At 35.4% G+C, this 16,597-nt stretch overlaps 1 protein-coding gene across 4 annotated transcripts in view; it reads right to left on the bottom strand.

The window, feature by feature from the left end:
* The window catches only part of TSGA10 (testis specific 10), a 180,452-nt gene that overhangs the window by 31,696 nt on the left and 132,159 nt on the right, over positions 1-16,597 (bottom strand). For all 4 annotated transcript variants that reach the window (XM_077749265.1, XM_077749263.1, XM_077749266.1 and 1 more), the window contains one exon: positions 6,379-6,588. In XM_077749265.1, coding sequence (XP_077605391.1) covers positions 6,379-6,588 — 210 coding nt within the window. The remainder of the gene's footprint in view (positions 1-6,378; positions 6,589-16,597) is intronic.

The raw sequence follows: 16,597 nt of genomic DNA, 5'->3' as shown, positions 1-16,597 counted from the left end.
GGGCGCCTGGGTGGCTTAGTCGGTTGAGCGTCCGACTTTCGCTTGGGTCATGTTCTCGCGGTTCGTGGGTTCGAGCCCCGCGTCGGGCTCTGGGCTGACTGCCAGCTCAGAGCCTGGAGCCTGTTTCAGTCTGTGACTCCCTCTCTCTCTGACCCTCCCCTGCTCATGCTGTCTCTACCTCTCTCCTAGAAATAAATAAAAAAAAAACATTAAAAAAAAAATATATATATATTCCACTTCATTAATTTAGGGAAATGCCACTAGACCATGATACAGCACTATACACATATCAGAATGTTTAAAATAAAAAATACTGACACCACCAAATGCTGACAAAGATGTGGAAAAATTGATCGCTCACACACTGTTGGTGGGAATGCAAAATGGTAAACAGTTTGGCACTTTCTTAAAAAATGAATCATGCCAACTACCATGTGATCCAAAAACTGCATTCCTGGGCATTTACAGAAAAATGAAGACTGAGTTTCATATAAAAACATAGAGACAGTGTTTACAATTGTTTTATTTGTAAGATCCAAAAACTAGAAATAACCCATGTGTTCTTCAATGGATAATTAATTTTTTTAATGTTTATTTATTTATTTCTGAGAGAGAGATAAAGAGTGTGAGCAAGAGAGGGTCAGAGAGAGAGGGAGACACAGAATCGAAAGACATGCTCCAGGCTCTGAGCTAGCTGTCAGCACAGAGCCCGATGCGGGGCTCAAACCCACGAACTGTGAGATCATGACCTGAGCTGAAGTCGGATGCCTAACCGACTGAGCCACCCAGGCGCCCCATCAATGGATAATTAGACAACTATGTTACACCCATAAAATGGAATACTGCTTAGCAATGAAAAAGAATGAACTACTAGTATATGCAACAACCTAGATAAATCTTCAAGAATCATGCTGAGTGAAAAAATCCAATCCCAAAAGATTACATACCATGTGATTCTATTTATATAATATTATTGAAGTGACAAAATTATAGAAATGGAGACTAGATTAGTGGTTGTTATGAGTTAAGGAGGAGTTGGGGATAGGTGGGAAGTAGACAGGGTTACAAAACGGCAACATGATGGATCCTGTGATGGAAATGTTCTATACCCTGTCTGATTCAATGTCAACATCCTGGTTATGATTTTATACAATAGTTTTGCAAAAGATTACCGTTGGGGGAGACCAGGTAATGGATACTTTGTGTTATTTCTTACAATTGTATGTGAATCTACAATTACCTCAAAATTGAAATTTAATTTAGACAAAATTATCTGAGTGGATAGTATATGCATAGTACAGCTGAAGAAATACAAAGAAGGTTCTTACACTTGAAATTACAGCTTATTATGTAATGTATAAACATATATACATAAATAACTAAATTTCAAGACAAAAAAAATTTTTAAGTTTTTTTAATGTTTATTTATTTTTGAGAGACAGAGAATAAGTCAGGGAGGGGCAGAGAGAGAGGGAGACACAGAATCAGAAGCAGGCTCCAGGCTCTGAGCTGTCAGCACAGTGCTCAATGCAGGGCTCAAACTCCCAAACTGCAAGATCATGACCTGAGCTGAAGTTGGATGCTTAACCCACTGAGCCACCCAGGTACCACAAAGCCAAAAAATTTACATTTTAGTTAATATACAGTGCAATATTGATTTCAGGAGTAGAATTCAGTGATGCATCACTTACATTTAACACCCAGTGCTCATCACAAGTGCCCTCCTTAATACCCATCATCCATCTAACCCATCTTCTACCTCCCTCCCTCCATCAACCCTCATTTTGTTCTCTTATCATTAAGATTCTCTGTGGTTTGTTTCCCTCTCTCCTCCTCCCCACCCTTACCATACGTTTGTCTGTTTTGTTTCATAATTCCACATGAGTGAGGTTATGTGATATTTGTCTTTCTCTGATTGATTTATTTCACTTAGCATAATACATTCTAGCTTCATCCATGTCATTCCAAATGGCAAGAGTTAATTCTTTTTGATGGCTGAGTGATATTCCATTATATATATATATATATATATATACATATATATATATGTATATATATATATATATATATATAATGGAATATCACTCAGCCATCAAAAAGAATTAACTCTTGCCATTTGGAATGACATGGATGAAGCTAGAATGTATTATGCTAAGTGAAATNTCATCCAGTTGATGGACATTTAGACTTTTCCCATAGTTTGGCTATTGCAGATAATGCTGCTATAAATATTGGGGTGCATATGCCCCTTCTAATCAGTTGGGTAAATACCTAATAGTGCCATTGCTGGATCATAGGGTAACTCTATTTTTAGTTTATTTGAGGAAATCCATAATGTTCTCCAGAGTGGCTGCACCAGTTTGCATTCCCACCAACAGTGCAAGTTTCCCCTTTTTCCACACCCTCACTAATACCTATCATTTCTTGTGTTGTTAATTTTAGCCATTTTGAGAGGTGTAAGGGGGTATCTCATCATAGTTTTGATTTGTATTTCCCTAATGATGAGTGATGTTGAGAATCTTTACATGTGTCTGTTAGCTATCTGGATGTCTTCTTTGGAAAGGTGTCTATTCATGTCTTCTGCCCATTTCTTAACAGGGTTGCTTGTTGACAAATTCTTTATATATTTTGGATACATGTCAGGAGTATTTTAAAATGCAGTTAGGGGGCACCTATGTGCCTAGGTAGGTTAAGCAATGGCCTCTTGATTTCAGTTCAGGTCATGATCTTACAGTTCACAAGTTTGAGCCCTGTGCTGTCAGCATGGAGCCTCCTTAGGATTCTCTCTCCCTCTCTTTCTGCCCCCATCCCCCACTAGTATGCACTCTTTTTCTCTCAAAATAAATATATAAACATAAAAAATACAGTTAGATTTAGCCTGGCCATTTTGCATCCATTAGGATAGCTATTATCATAAACAGAAAAAAAAAAAAACTAAACTAAAACATAACCAGTGTTGGCAAGGATGTAGAGAAACTGGAACCCATGTGCACTGTTGGTGGGAATGTAAAATGGTAAAGTCATTGTAGAAAAGAGAACAAAATTTCCTCAAAAAATTAAAAATAGAATTGCCATATGATTCAGAAATCCAGTTTTGTATATAAATACAAAAGAACTGAAAGAAGGGCCTTGAGAGATATTTGCACCCTCATGGGGATAGCAGCATTATTCACAATAACTAAAACATGGAAGCAATCCAAGAGTCTATTAAATGATGAATGCATAAGCAAATGTAGTATATTCATACAATGTAATATTATTCAGTCTTAAAAAGGAAAGAAATTCTGTAATATGCTACAACATTGATGTACCTTGAAGACATTATGCTAAGTGAAATAAGTCACAAAAAGACAAATACTGTATGAATCCACTTATATGAGGTACTTAGAGTAGTAAAAATCATAAAGAGAAAGTATAATGATGGTTGCCAGGGGCTTGGGAAAGGGTAGAATAAGGGTTATTATTTAATAGGTAGAGAGTTTCAGATTTACAAGATGAAAAGATATGGGCATGGACAGTGGTAATGGCTGCACAACAATATGAATGTATTTAATACCACTGAACTGTACACTTAAAAATGGTTAAGACAGAAAAGGTTATGTGTATTTTAACACAATAAAAGAAAAAATAGAAAAAAACTATGACAATAGTAAAGAAGCTATAAAACTTGAAGTAAACATCTTTAAATGTGTAAAAATTAATATAAATCACTTTCAACTTTATATACTGTTGTACATCTAAGGGCAACGATTTTAAAGCTTAAAGAAAATTATTGGGCTATACACTACTTAGTCATGATATAGTATTATTTTAAGAAACTTTGGGATAATATTTTCTGGTATTTCATCTTAATACTGTTTCAGTTGTAATGATATGTATTAGTTTTCCAATTTGAAAATAGCAGTAAAAAATATTTTTTAAAAAACTTAAGGATATATCATTTGAATTTTTACACTGAGAATCTATTCATGAGTTACTTTCATCATTAAAAAGTTCTTGCTGAGGAGTGCCTGGGTGTCTGAGTCAGTTAAGAATCTGACTTCAGCTTAGGTCATGATCTCACAGTTCATGGGTTCAAGCCCCATGTTGGGCTCTGTGCTGACAGTTCAGAGGCTGGAACCTGCTTCTGATTTTGTGTCTCCCTCTCTCTCTGCCCCGACTCTGCTCACATTCTCTCTCTGTCTCTCAAAAATGAATAAATGTTTAAAAAATTTTTTAAAGTTCTTGCTTAAATAAAAAATAACTTAAAGGAAGAATTCTTACATATACCACTTAGTTAATAAAATATTTACAGTGGATTCTTAGAGAAACCAACAGACTCATGATGCTCAAATCCATCATATCCTCCTCACAAATAGTAGACTAACAAAATTTAAAAATGGGAACTGTAAATATGACCCCAATTTGTCAACTTTTAAGAAGTTTTTATTTAAATCCCAGTCACTTAACATACAATGTAATATTTGTTTCAGGTATATGATATAACGATTCATCACTTATGTACACCTGGTGCTCATCAAAACAAGTCGACTCCTTAATCACCATCACCTATTTAACCCACCCACCCCCATCCACCTCTTCTCGGGTAACCATCAGTTTATTCTCTATAGTTTAGAGTCTGTTTTTTCTTGGTTTGTCTCTTTTTTCCCTTTGCTTATTTGCTTCTTAAATTCCACATGAAAGTGAAATAATATGGTATTTGTCTTTTTCTTACTGACATTTCACTTAGTATAATACTCTCTAGCTCCATCCATGTCACTGCAAATGGCAAAATTTCGTTCTTCTTCATGGCTGAGTAATATTCCTTTGTGTAAATATACCACATCTTTATCCATTCTTCAGTCAGTGGACACTTGGGCTGTTTCCAAAATTTGGCTATTGTAAATAATGTAAATAATGCTGCTATAAACATTGGGAATTGTACCCTTTTGAATTAGTATTTTTGTAATCTTTGGGTAAATTCAATTACACTATACAACTTGTATACATATCCTCTTAGGATCTGGGCTCCGACTATCTCTTCAGATACATCTCCAGTCACTTTCACCTGTGAATGCTACAATGGCCATTGCAAATCATTTACTATTCACTCAAGAATTCACTTTATTTTTTTTAAAGTTTATTTATTTATTTTGAGAGAGACAGAGACAGCACAAGTGGGGGAGAGGCAGAGAGAGAGAGAGAGAGAATCCCAAGCAGTTTCCACACTATCAGCATAGTGCCCAATGCAGGGCTCAAACCCACGAAGCTGTGAGATGATGACCTGAGCTGAAATCAAGAGTCAGACACTTAACCAACTGAGCAACCCAGGTGCCCCTAGAATTCATTTATAACTCCACACTGTTGTCTTTGTTGCTGCTCCCTCTGAATGGGTGCTTTATCCCTTCTGGGCTCAGTAGTACATCTTTGTGAATGCCTCCCTCACACCCGTAGGCCAATTAGGAATTCCTCTTCAAAAATATCGAATAGTTTTTACTAGTATAACATTCAAGCAAATAATTTGTATATCACTACTGGGAGGTCCTTGGAAGCAAAGACCTGTCTCTCTTTTCCTTTTCTTTAGTTCTTTTCTTCTTTTTCTTTTTTTGAGTATAGATGACACATAATGTTATATTAGTTTCAGGAGTACAACATAGTGGTTCAATAACTCTATATGTTAGGCAATGCTCACCATAAGTGCAGTCACCATTTATCATCATGATTACTATTACAATACTATTGACTATATTCCCTATGCTATACCTTTTATCCACATGACTTATTAAGCCATAACTGGAAGCCTGTATCTCCTACTTTCCTTCACCCATTTTGCCCTTCACCCCACGCCTCCCCTCTGGCAGCCATCATTTTATTTTATGTATTTATGGGTCAGATGATTCATTTATTTTGTTTATAGATTCCACATGTAAGTGAAATAATATGGCATCTGTCTTTGTCTGATGTTTTCAGTTAGCATAATATTCTCTGGATCTATCCATGTTTTGAATCTTATATTCATGGGGGCAAACACAATGTCCATGGATACAATCAACTGAATTACAGCTTAAAAGAACCCAGCTTAAATAAATTTAGCTTAAAAGAATATAATTTAGCTGAATAAATCCCAACCTCATAGTTTTTTGCTGATTTCTAGGTCAATGTGTTTTATAATTCTTCTGGCTAAAAGTAGATGCATACTCAATGGAAAAGATTCTGTTACTTCCTGAATTGTTGGAATACAGCTGTCAGAAATTAATCTCTTGGACTTTAGAAATAAAATCTAAATTTGATAGACATGGCTTGATGTAATATTTTATAAAAACAATTTGTTTTTCTAAAATTATTGTAATTTTATAGTAGCAATGATATAGAAGAACCACTTAAAAATGTATTACATACCATTTCTATTTCTTGATCTTTAGCAATCAGCTGTCGATTCAGAAGTTCTTTGCTTGAGTCAAGTTTAATACAAAGTTCCCTTGTGGAAGATAAATCTGCAAGGGCAGATACTTTTTCAAACTGAACCTTCTGAAGTTCCTCTTCCATCTTTACAAGAGACTTGTGTAAGGTAGAAATCTGGGATTTATAAGACCTTTCTGCATTTAAGTGCTGTAAGGACAAAATTATTATATGTATATTTTTTTAACTTGAAAAAAAAACAACATGGAAAACAAAATGGGGGAAATCTTTTGATAGTACACTTAGATTATAAGGAAATTTATACAATATAGGTGATAATAATAGTATACACAAAACACACTGGGAAAGATAAATACAGCTTTTAAATGTCTATACATAAAATCCACGAGGTAACGTGGTCAACTGGTCATTATTTTTAATGACTTAAAAGTCTCAACCCCAAAGCTAGTTATGATACATACATGTTTGGTCTGTAGTTCTATTTTTGCTACAGTTTCAATTATTCTATAAGATAAATATTATTGTTGTTAAAGACAAAACATTAGCCACCACTGTTTCACTCACAATTCCCATTTTCCAATTCTTGGATGGAATGTTTATCTAGATCATATCATAAAATGAGGACTGATATCTCTCTAGTACTTACTAATAACTCTGAGGGAAAAAGACTCTGGGCAAGTATAAATTGAGAATATAGCCACATTGGGGCACCTGGGTGATTCATTTGGTTGAGTGTCCAACTCTTGATTTTGGCCCAGGGTCATGGGATTGAGCCCTGCATCGGGCTCCACACTGAGTGTGGTGCCTGCTTAAAATTCTCTCTCTCTGCCTCTCTCCTCCATTTGTGCTCTATATCTCTCAAATAAAAAAATACATCCACATTATGGGAAATAAGCATATTTTAAAACTGCAATATGAAAATATTCTTTTTTTTTTTTAATGTTTTATGTATTTCTAGGAGAGAGAGAGAGAGAGACACAGCATGAGCAGGGGAGGGTCAGAGAGAGAGGGAGTCACAGACTGAAGCAGGCTCCAGGCTCTGAGCTGGCAGTCAGCACAGAGCCTGACGCAGGGCTCGAACCCATGAACCGCGAGATCATGACCTAAGCGAAAGTCGGACGCTTAACCGACTAAGCCACCCAGGCGCCCCGAAAATATTCTTTTTTTAATGTTTATTTTTATTTTTGAGAGAGAGAGAGAGAGCATGAGTGGGGCAGGGGCAGAGAGAGAGAGGGAGATACAGAATCAGAGGCAGACTCCAGGCTCTGAGCTGTTAGCACAGGCTCCAGACTATGGGCAATCCAGGCATCAATCAAATAATCACACAAATGACTATATAAATACCTATTAAGCAACTATGTCTGGAGAAGAAAGCTGTATGACAAAGGAAATTGACCTAAACAAAGAGGATCAGAGAAGTCAGGAAAGGGTTTCCTGATAAATGACACATGAGCTAAGATCTGAATGATGAATATATATACAATGTGTGTTGGGGAAGGGAGCTTTTTGAATTGAAGGAATGCTAAATGTAAAGGTCCCAAAGGGAATGTGTGGAGGGAGGGAAAATGACATGCTCCAACAACAGAGAGAAGACTAGTATGGCTGGAGCTCAGAAACCACAGAGAAGAGTGATAGGAGATGCAGCTGAAAAGTAGTCAAGAAAATGAAAAACATAATGAAGGTATCAAAAAACAGACAAGTACAGCTAAAGAGGGAAGAATATACTAATAGCACAGAGCACAGCACAGAGAGATAAACATATAGAAACTGTGATAAGAAGGATTAATAAAAATTTGGACTAGGAGATCCAACAAGCATATTATAAAAATTGAAGGAGACAGTAGAGCAAATATAAAGGCAATAATGTTCAAATAAATAACATCTGAGAATTCTTTTAGAACTATTAAAAGGCATGAATACTCTGAAAAACTACAAAACCAAAGACCCCCTCAAACCATACGTACACATAATAGTTAAACTAAAAAGAGAAAAAGAATATCTTAAAAGAAAACAATGACAAAAGATACCTACAAAGAAAATCAATTAGAATGAGAATAGACTTACCAACAAATAGTTATTTTTAAAGTTATCAAAGGAAAATAACTGTCAACCTAGAATTCTATACTCAGCTAAACTAATACAGAAGAATGAGGGTAAAATAAGTCCATTTTAGGACAAGACTGAGAAAATTAACTCACAAGTCAAAGAAAGGAAGTAGTTTCAAGAAAGGAAATTAAACTTCATAGGAAGAAACAACACAAAAAGCAATGTTGAAAAATTCTGTAAACATAAGTGGATATAAATAAGCACTGATTGAAAGAATAAGAACAAAGAGTGGTGATTTATTTATTTATTTATTTATTTATTTTTACATGAAAGTAGTGATTTATTTTTAAGGATATAAAAAACCAATATGGATCTAAAATAGCACACAACCATATTATAAAAGATCGGGGTGTGTGTGCGTGTGTGTGTGTAAGGGGGGAGAGACAGAATAAGAAAGGACACTTACTAGTAAGCAGAATGTTGTGTTCAGTATTCAAATACACCTAGGACCACATATTGTTTAGGAGAAGGGCTGGAAATACTAACAATAGGTTTTGTTAAATATGCATATTATAAGTTTAACTACTAAAAGAATAGATAGAGAATGTAGAGCTTCCAAACCAATAAATAGTGGTGGTAGAAAGTGCATAAAGAAAACAAACGTAGATAAGATAAAGGAAAGAAATAATTAACATAAAAGAATCATGACAAGTAGAAAGTACAAAACACAAAATAAATTTGAAATAGTAAACATAAACTGATTCTGTGTAGTCAACACAGAATCAAATGTGTGAAACATAATGAAATTAGCAAACAAGGACATTGAAACAGATACTATAAATGCACTAAATAGGCTGAAGGATTTAAAGGGGAAAAAAGAAGAAAAGTAAAATACGTTCAAACGAACTAAATGGACCACTTGGAGATGAAATTATAATGACTGAAGTAAAAACTCCACTGAATGTGATTAACAGCACATTAGGTATGTCAGAAGATCACTAAATTTGAAGACACAAAAAATGGCAACTATACAAAATGAAACAAAAAGAGAAGACCAGGGAAAAAATATATAGAGTATTAATGATCTATTGAACAATATCAACTATCTAATGTACTTTCAATTGGAGTTCCAGGAAAATATGATAGAAAGAATAAGAAACAGAAAATATCTTAAGAAATAATGGTCAAATATTCTCTGAATTTGATGAAACTTATAATAAACTGTTATAAACATAAGGAAAACAACATTAATCTCAACTGTGGAACGTTCTGTTGCTGAAAGCCAGTAATAGAGAAAAAAATTTTAAACAGCTGAGGTGGGGGGTAGAAGAACATGTTTAAAGAAATAAAGATAAACTTGACTTCAGATTTCTCTCTATAAACTACATAAGGCAGAATACAAGGAAAAGAAAAAGAGAGAGAGGCAAACCAAAAATCATACTTTTACCTATAGAGAACTGATAGTTACAAGAAGGGAGTTCCGGGGGAATAGGTAATAGGAATTAAGGAGTTCACCTGTGATGAGCATCAGGTGTTGTATAGAATTGCTGAATCACTTATATTGTACACTTCAAACTAATATTACACTGTATGTTAACCTACTGGAATTTAAATTAAAACTTTAAGAAAAAAAGAAACAACTTTGCCAAAATGCTAAAAAAAAAAAAAAATCCTACCAACTTAGAATTCTCTAGTCAGCAAGTATGTTCCTCAGGAATCAAGGTGAAATAAACACTTTTTAACACAAATAAGACCTGAATTGATGCCAACAGAACTGCAAGAAATGTTTAAAGGAAATTCTTCTAGCAAAAAGGAAATGACAGTAGTTGAAGACTTGGATCCACTCAAAGGAATGAAAGGCATACAAAACAGTAAAATATGTGGGTGAATAAAAAAGCCTTTCATTCACCTCACATTTTAATTTATTTAAAGTGAAATGATAAGTTTAAAGTGAAAATAATAATGCTATACTATAGGGTACATGATATATGAAGAAGTAAAATGTAAGAATACTAGGATAAATGATAGAAGGGAAGAAATAAAAGTGTACTATGAAGTAATATAGTATTTGAAGGTAGACTATGACAATTAAGAGATGCATGGTATATACTCTAGAGCAATAAGTTAAAAAAAGATATATAGCTTATATGACAATAGAGATAGAATAGAATATTTAAAACTCATTATACAAGAAGGCTGGCAAGGTGGCACAGGCACAAAGCATCCTGGAACACTCCAGGTGTACACCTGCATTGGCTCCAGCAACTTGCCAAGGTGCCCCACCTGTGGAATGCACCAACTTGCATCCATGTCAACTTCAGCCATCATACCATAATGCCCTTTATACAAAGAGCCAGCCCCCCCCCAACTTTGTACCCATTTCAGCTTCAGCCATCCTGCCAGAGTGCCCTCTGTGCAGGGAATCCTAAGAGCATGCAAGCTTCCACTGACTTCAGCTTTGACTGTCCAAACAAGATGCCCTCTGTGCAGAGAATCCCAGGACTGCCCCCAAACCATGTTCACTTTAGCTCCAGTCATCCCACCAGGGCAGCCCTAGCAGTGAGTGTCCCAGATCCTCCAGCGCATCCAGCAACAGCTTGAGTCAGCCAGTGAGATTCACCAGGCACACCAAGTCTACACAGGGAATGATTACACACACAAGGACACTTCTTCAAGTTTAGGAAAAGTATTTGCTTTGCCTAATTCATAGAAAAAAACATAGAAAGTCAAGGAAAATTAAGACAGAGGAATATGCTCCAAATAAAAGAAAAAAGACAAAACCTTAGAAAAAAAAAAACTAAACGAAATGGGAATATCCAATCTATCTGATAAAATGATCAAAGTAATGATAATAAACATGCTCATTACATTGGAGGGAAGACTGGATGAACTCAGTGAGAACTTCAGCAAAAAGATAGAAAATATAAAAAAGAACCAATCGGAGTTGGTTGGTAATAAAATATAATTACCAAAATGAAAAACCACACTAGATGGAATCAACAATAGATTGGAAGACAGAAAAGAATGAATCAGCAATATGGAAAACAGGGTAATGGAAAGTACCCAAGCTAAACAACAAAAAGAAAAATGAATTTTTAAAATACGAATAGGTTAGGGGCACCTGGGTGGCTTAGTCGGTTAAGCGTCCGACTTTCGCTTAGGTCATGATCTCGCGGTTTGTGGGTTCGAGCCCCGCGTCGGGCTCTGTGCTGACTGCCAGCTCAAAGCCTGGAGCCTGTTTCAGTCGGTGACTCCCTGTCTCTCTGACTCTCCCCTGCTCACGCTGTCTCTCTCTCTCGCTCTCCTAGAAATAAATAAAACATTAAAAAAATTTTAAAAAAATACGAATAGGTTAAAGGATCTCTCAGACAACACTCGGTGAATAAATATTCCCATAATAGGGCTTCCAGAGGGAGAAGAGAGAGAAACGGGTAGAAAGCTTATTGGAAGAAATAATATCTGAAAACTTCCCTAACCTTAGGAAGGAAATGGACATCCAGGTTCAGGAAACACAGAAAGTTCCAAAAGAGATGAACCCAAAGAGGTCTACATCATGACTCAGATTAAAGAGAGAATTTTATTTTTTTTATTTGAGAGAAAGAGAGTACATGCAAGAGCAGGTGGGGAGAGGGAGGGAGAGAGAGAGAGAGAGAGAGAGAGTATCTTAAGCAGGCTCCACACTCAGCATGAAGTCAACACAGGGCTCAGTCCCACCACCCTGGGATCATGACCTAAAACAAAATGAGGAGTCAGAAACTCAACCAATTGAGCCACCCAGGCACCCCGAAGAGAATTTTAAAAGCAGCAAAAGAGAAGAAACTAGTTACATACAAGGCAAATCCCATAAAGCTATCAACTGATTTTCAGCAGAAACTTTGCAGGCCAGAAGAGAGTGGCATGATATATTCAGTGTTGAAAAGAAAAAACCTACAACCAAGAGTACTCTACTCAGCAAGGTTATCATTCAGAATTGAAGGAGAGAGAAAGAATTTCTGAGACAAATGAAAGTTAAAGTAGTTTATCACCACTAAACCAGCCTTACAAGAAATGTTAAAGGGACTTAATTAAGTAGAAAAGTCAATAATTATAAGAAAATTATGAAAGGAAAAATTTCATGAGTAAAAGAAAACATACACTAAAGGTAATAGTCACTTACAAAGCTATTATGAAAGTCAAAAGTAGTAAAATCAATTATATCTTAAAAAGGTAGCCAATGAAACTCACAAAATAAAAATATGAGGGGCACCTGGGTGGCTCAGTCGATTAAGCCTCTGACTTTGGCTCAAGTCATGATCTCACAGTCTGTGGGTTCAAGCCCTGCGTCAGGCTCTGTGCTGGCAGCTCAGAGCCTGGAGCCTGGTTCAGATTCTGTGTCTCCCTCTCTCTCTCTCTGTCCCTCCCCCACTCATGATCTGTCTCTCTGTCCCAAAAATAAATAAACATTAAAAAAATTTTTAAATATGAAAAACATGACAACATGTTCATAAAACATGAATATGAAGGGAAGGATGGAATAAAACTAAAGCTCCTTTAGAATGCATTAGAAGTTAAGTGACCATCAACAATGTAGACTGCTACATACTTATGATGTTGTATGTGAACCTCATGGTAACTACAAACCAAAAACCTATAATAGATACAAAAAATTAAAGAAAAGTAAAGTCAAGCATAACACCAATCACAAGGAAAGAGAGCACAAGAAGAAGAAATAGACAAGAACTACAAAACAACAAGAAAACAGTTAACAAATGACAATAAGTACATACCAATCAATTATTACTTTAAATGTAAATGGCCTAAGAATGCCAAGAACAAACTGAGGGCCGATAGGGTGGGGGGAGGGGGAGGGAAGTGATGGGTATGGAGGAGGGCACTTGTGGGGATGAGCACTGGGTGTTATATGGAAACCAACTTGACAATAAACTATTTAAAAAAAAAAAAGAAAAGAAACATGCTGAAGCTTTCAGCCCATACACTCTACTGAAATCCTGCCTTCCATGATCCCTCTCCAGTCTTAAGAATCTGTATTTTGGGGGCATCTTAGTGGCTCAGTTGGTTAAGCATGACATCAGCTCAGGTCATGATCTCATGGTCTGTGAGTTCAAGCTCCGTACCAGGCCCTGTGCTGACAGCTCAGAGCCTGGAGCCTGCTTCCAATTCTGTGTCTCCCTCTCTCTGCCCCTCCCCTGCTCGCGCTCTTTCTCTCTCTCTCAAAAACAAACATTTAAGAAAAATTTTTAAAAAGAATCTGTATTTCGAACTTAATTCACTTTGAATAAGAGAAAATGCTTTTAAGAAATTTCATTTCTATTAAATGCCGGCTTCTTTACACATATTGATTTAAAATATTTTTATACCTTTTTGAGTTACAGTTTCCATACCATATGTTATCCCATTGATTTTTAGTAAATTTATGGAATTGTGTGACTGTCACCACAATCCATTTCTAGAACTTCTTCATCACCCCTCAGATTTCCCTCCCACCCATTTGTAGTCAGTCCCCATTCCCACCCTTTCAGCCACAGGTAACCAGTGCTCTGATCTCTGTCTCCGTAAGTTTTCTCTTTCCAGGAATTTCATAAATGGGGCATACAATATGTGGTCTTTGTATCTGAATTATTTTATTTAGCATGTTTCTGATATCCATCTGTGTGGTCACATGTATCAATAGTATGATATATTTTTTAAGTTTTTTACATTTATTTATTTTTGAGAGACAGAGCAGGAATGAGAGGCAGAGAGAGAATGAGACACAGAATCCGAAGCAGGCTCCAGGCTCCGAGCTGTTAGCACAGAGCCCGATGTGGGGCTTGAACTCACAAACTGAGATCATGACCTGAGTTGAAGTCAGATGCTCAACCAACTGAGCCACCCAGGTGTCCCAATAGTATGACATTTTTAATTGCTGGATAGTATTTCATCATTTGAAGAGTCTATATTTTGATTATTCATTCACTAGCTGGTGAGTGTTTGGGTTGTTTCTAGTCTTTGGCTATTATAAATAATGCTACCACAGACATTTACATACAAGTCTTTGTGTGGATGTTTGTTTCATTTCTCTTCGGTAGATTTCTAAGGATGGAAATCATGATAAGGTTATAGTTAACTTTATAAAAAGCTGCCATACTGCTTTCTAATGTAGCATTGTTATTTTACATCCCCACCAACTATATATGAGAGCGTCAGTTTCTCAAAATCCTTACCAATTCTTGGTATTTTCTGTTTATTGTTATTATTACCATCTTAGGGGATATGTAATAGTATCTTATTGTGGTTTTAATTTGCATTTCCATAATGACTAATTATACTGAGCACTTTAAAAAAATAATAATAAATGTAAATGGTCTGAATGCTCCAATCAAAAGACATAGGGTGATGGAATGGATAAAATAAGAAAGACCTATCTACAGAATGCCTACAAAATACTCAATTCAAACCTAAATATACATACAGAATGAAAGTGAAGGGATGGAAAAATATATTCCATGAAAATGGAAGTGGAAAAAAAAAAAGCCAGGGTAGCAATACTTACATCAGACAAAACAGACGTTAAAACAAAGACCATAATAAGAGATAAAGAAGTATATTACATAATGATTAAGGGATCAATCCAACAAGAGGATATAACAATGATAAATATTTATGTACCAAACACTGGAACACCTAAATACATAAAGCAAATATTAACATATATAAATATAAAGATAGTGATTGACAGTAATATGATAATAGGAAGGAACTTGAACACCCCATTATAGCAATGGATAGATCATCAAGAGAGAAAATCAATAAAGGCTCGGTGTCTTTGAATGACATATTAGACCAGATGGACTTAACATAGAACATTCTATCCCAAAACAATAGAATACAAATTCAAATGCACATGGGATATTCTTAAGGACAGATCATGTTAGGCTACAAAAACAATCTCACTGAATTTGAAAAGACTGAAAACATATCATGTACCTTTTCTGACCATGATGGTAAGAAGGTAAAAGTAACTACAAGAAAATAAAACTGAACTAAAAAAAAAAATCCAACCAAACAAAAACACAAACCCACAAAAATGTAAGTGTTAAATAACATTCTAGTAAACAACAAATGAGTTGTCAAGAACGACAAATGAGTCAACAGCAACAAAAAATCCAAGGAAGAGATTTTAAAACACCTCAAGACAAATGAAAGTGAAAACACAACAGTTCAAAATCTTTGGGACACAGGAAAATCAGTTCTAAGTGGAAAATGTATAGCAGTACAGGCTTACCTCAAGAAACAAGAATAATTTCATAAAAACAACCTAACCTTTGATCTATAGAAGCTAGGAAAAGAACAAACAAAACCCAAAGTTACTAGAAGGAAGGAAACAATAAAGATCAAAGCAGAAATGAATGAAATAGAAACTAATAAACAATAAAAAGACGAATAAAACTGAGAGCTGGTACTTTGATAAATCTTTAGTCAGACTCTTCAAGAAATAAAGACGACCTAAGTAAATAACAAGACATGAAAGAGAGAAGTAACAACTGGCACCACAGAAATACAAGGGATAATAAGTCTGTTATGAAAAATTATGTCAACAAATTGGACAACTTAGAAGAAATGTATAAATTCCTAGAAATATACAATCTTCCAAAACTGAATCAGAAAGAAGTAGAAAATCTGAACAGAACTACTAGTAACAAAACTGAGTTGGTAATCAGAACACTCCAACAAACAAAAGTCCAAGACCAAATGGCTTCATAGGTGAATTCTACTAAACATTTAAAGAACAGTTAATACCTGCTGTTGTCAAAATATTTCAAAGAGTAGATGAGGAAGGAAAGCTTACAAATACATTTTACAAAGCCAGCATTACTCTCACATGAAAACCAAAGATGCTACAAAAATAAATAAATAAAACTGAAGGCCAATATCCTGATAAATATAGATACAAAAATCTTCAACAAAATATTACCAAAACATATTCAACAGTACATGAAAGGCTCATTCACAACAATCAATTATTACTTACTCTGGGGACACCAGTATGGTTCAATATTCATAAATCAATCAATGCGACACACCACATTAACAAAATCAAAGAGAAAAACCATATGATCATCTCAATACATGCAGAAAAAGCATTTGACAAAATTCAACATCCATTCATGAT

Source organism: Crocuta crocuta, unplaced genomic scaffold (assembly GCF_008692635.1).
Source record: "Crocuta crocuta isolate KB4526 unplaced genomic scaffold, BGI_CrCroc_1.0 scaffold118, whole genome shotgun sequence".
NCBI classification, from domain to species: Eukaryota; Metazoa; Chordata; class Mammalia; order Carnivora; family Hyaenidae; genus Crocuta; species Crocuta crocuta.
The sequence above is the reverse complement of the archived record's forward strand: the minus strand, read 5'-3'. Positions and strand labels throughout refer to the sequence as shown.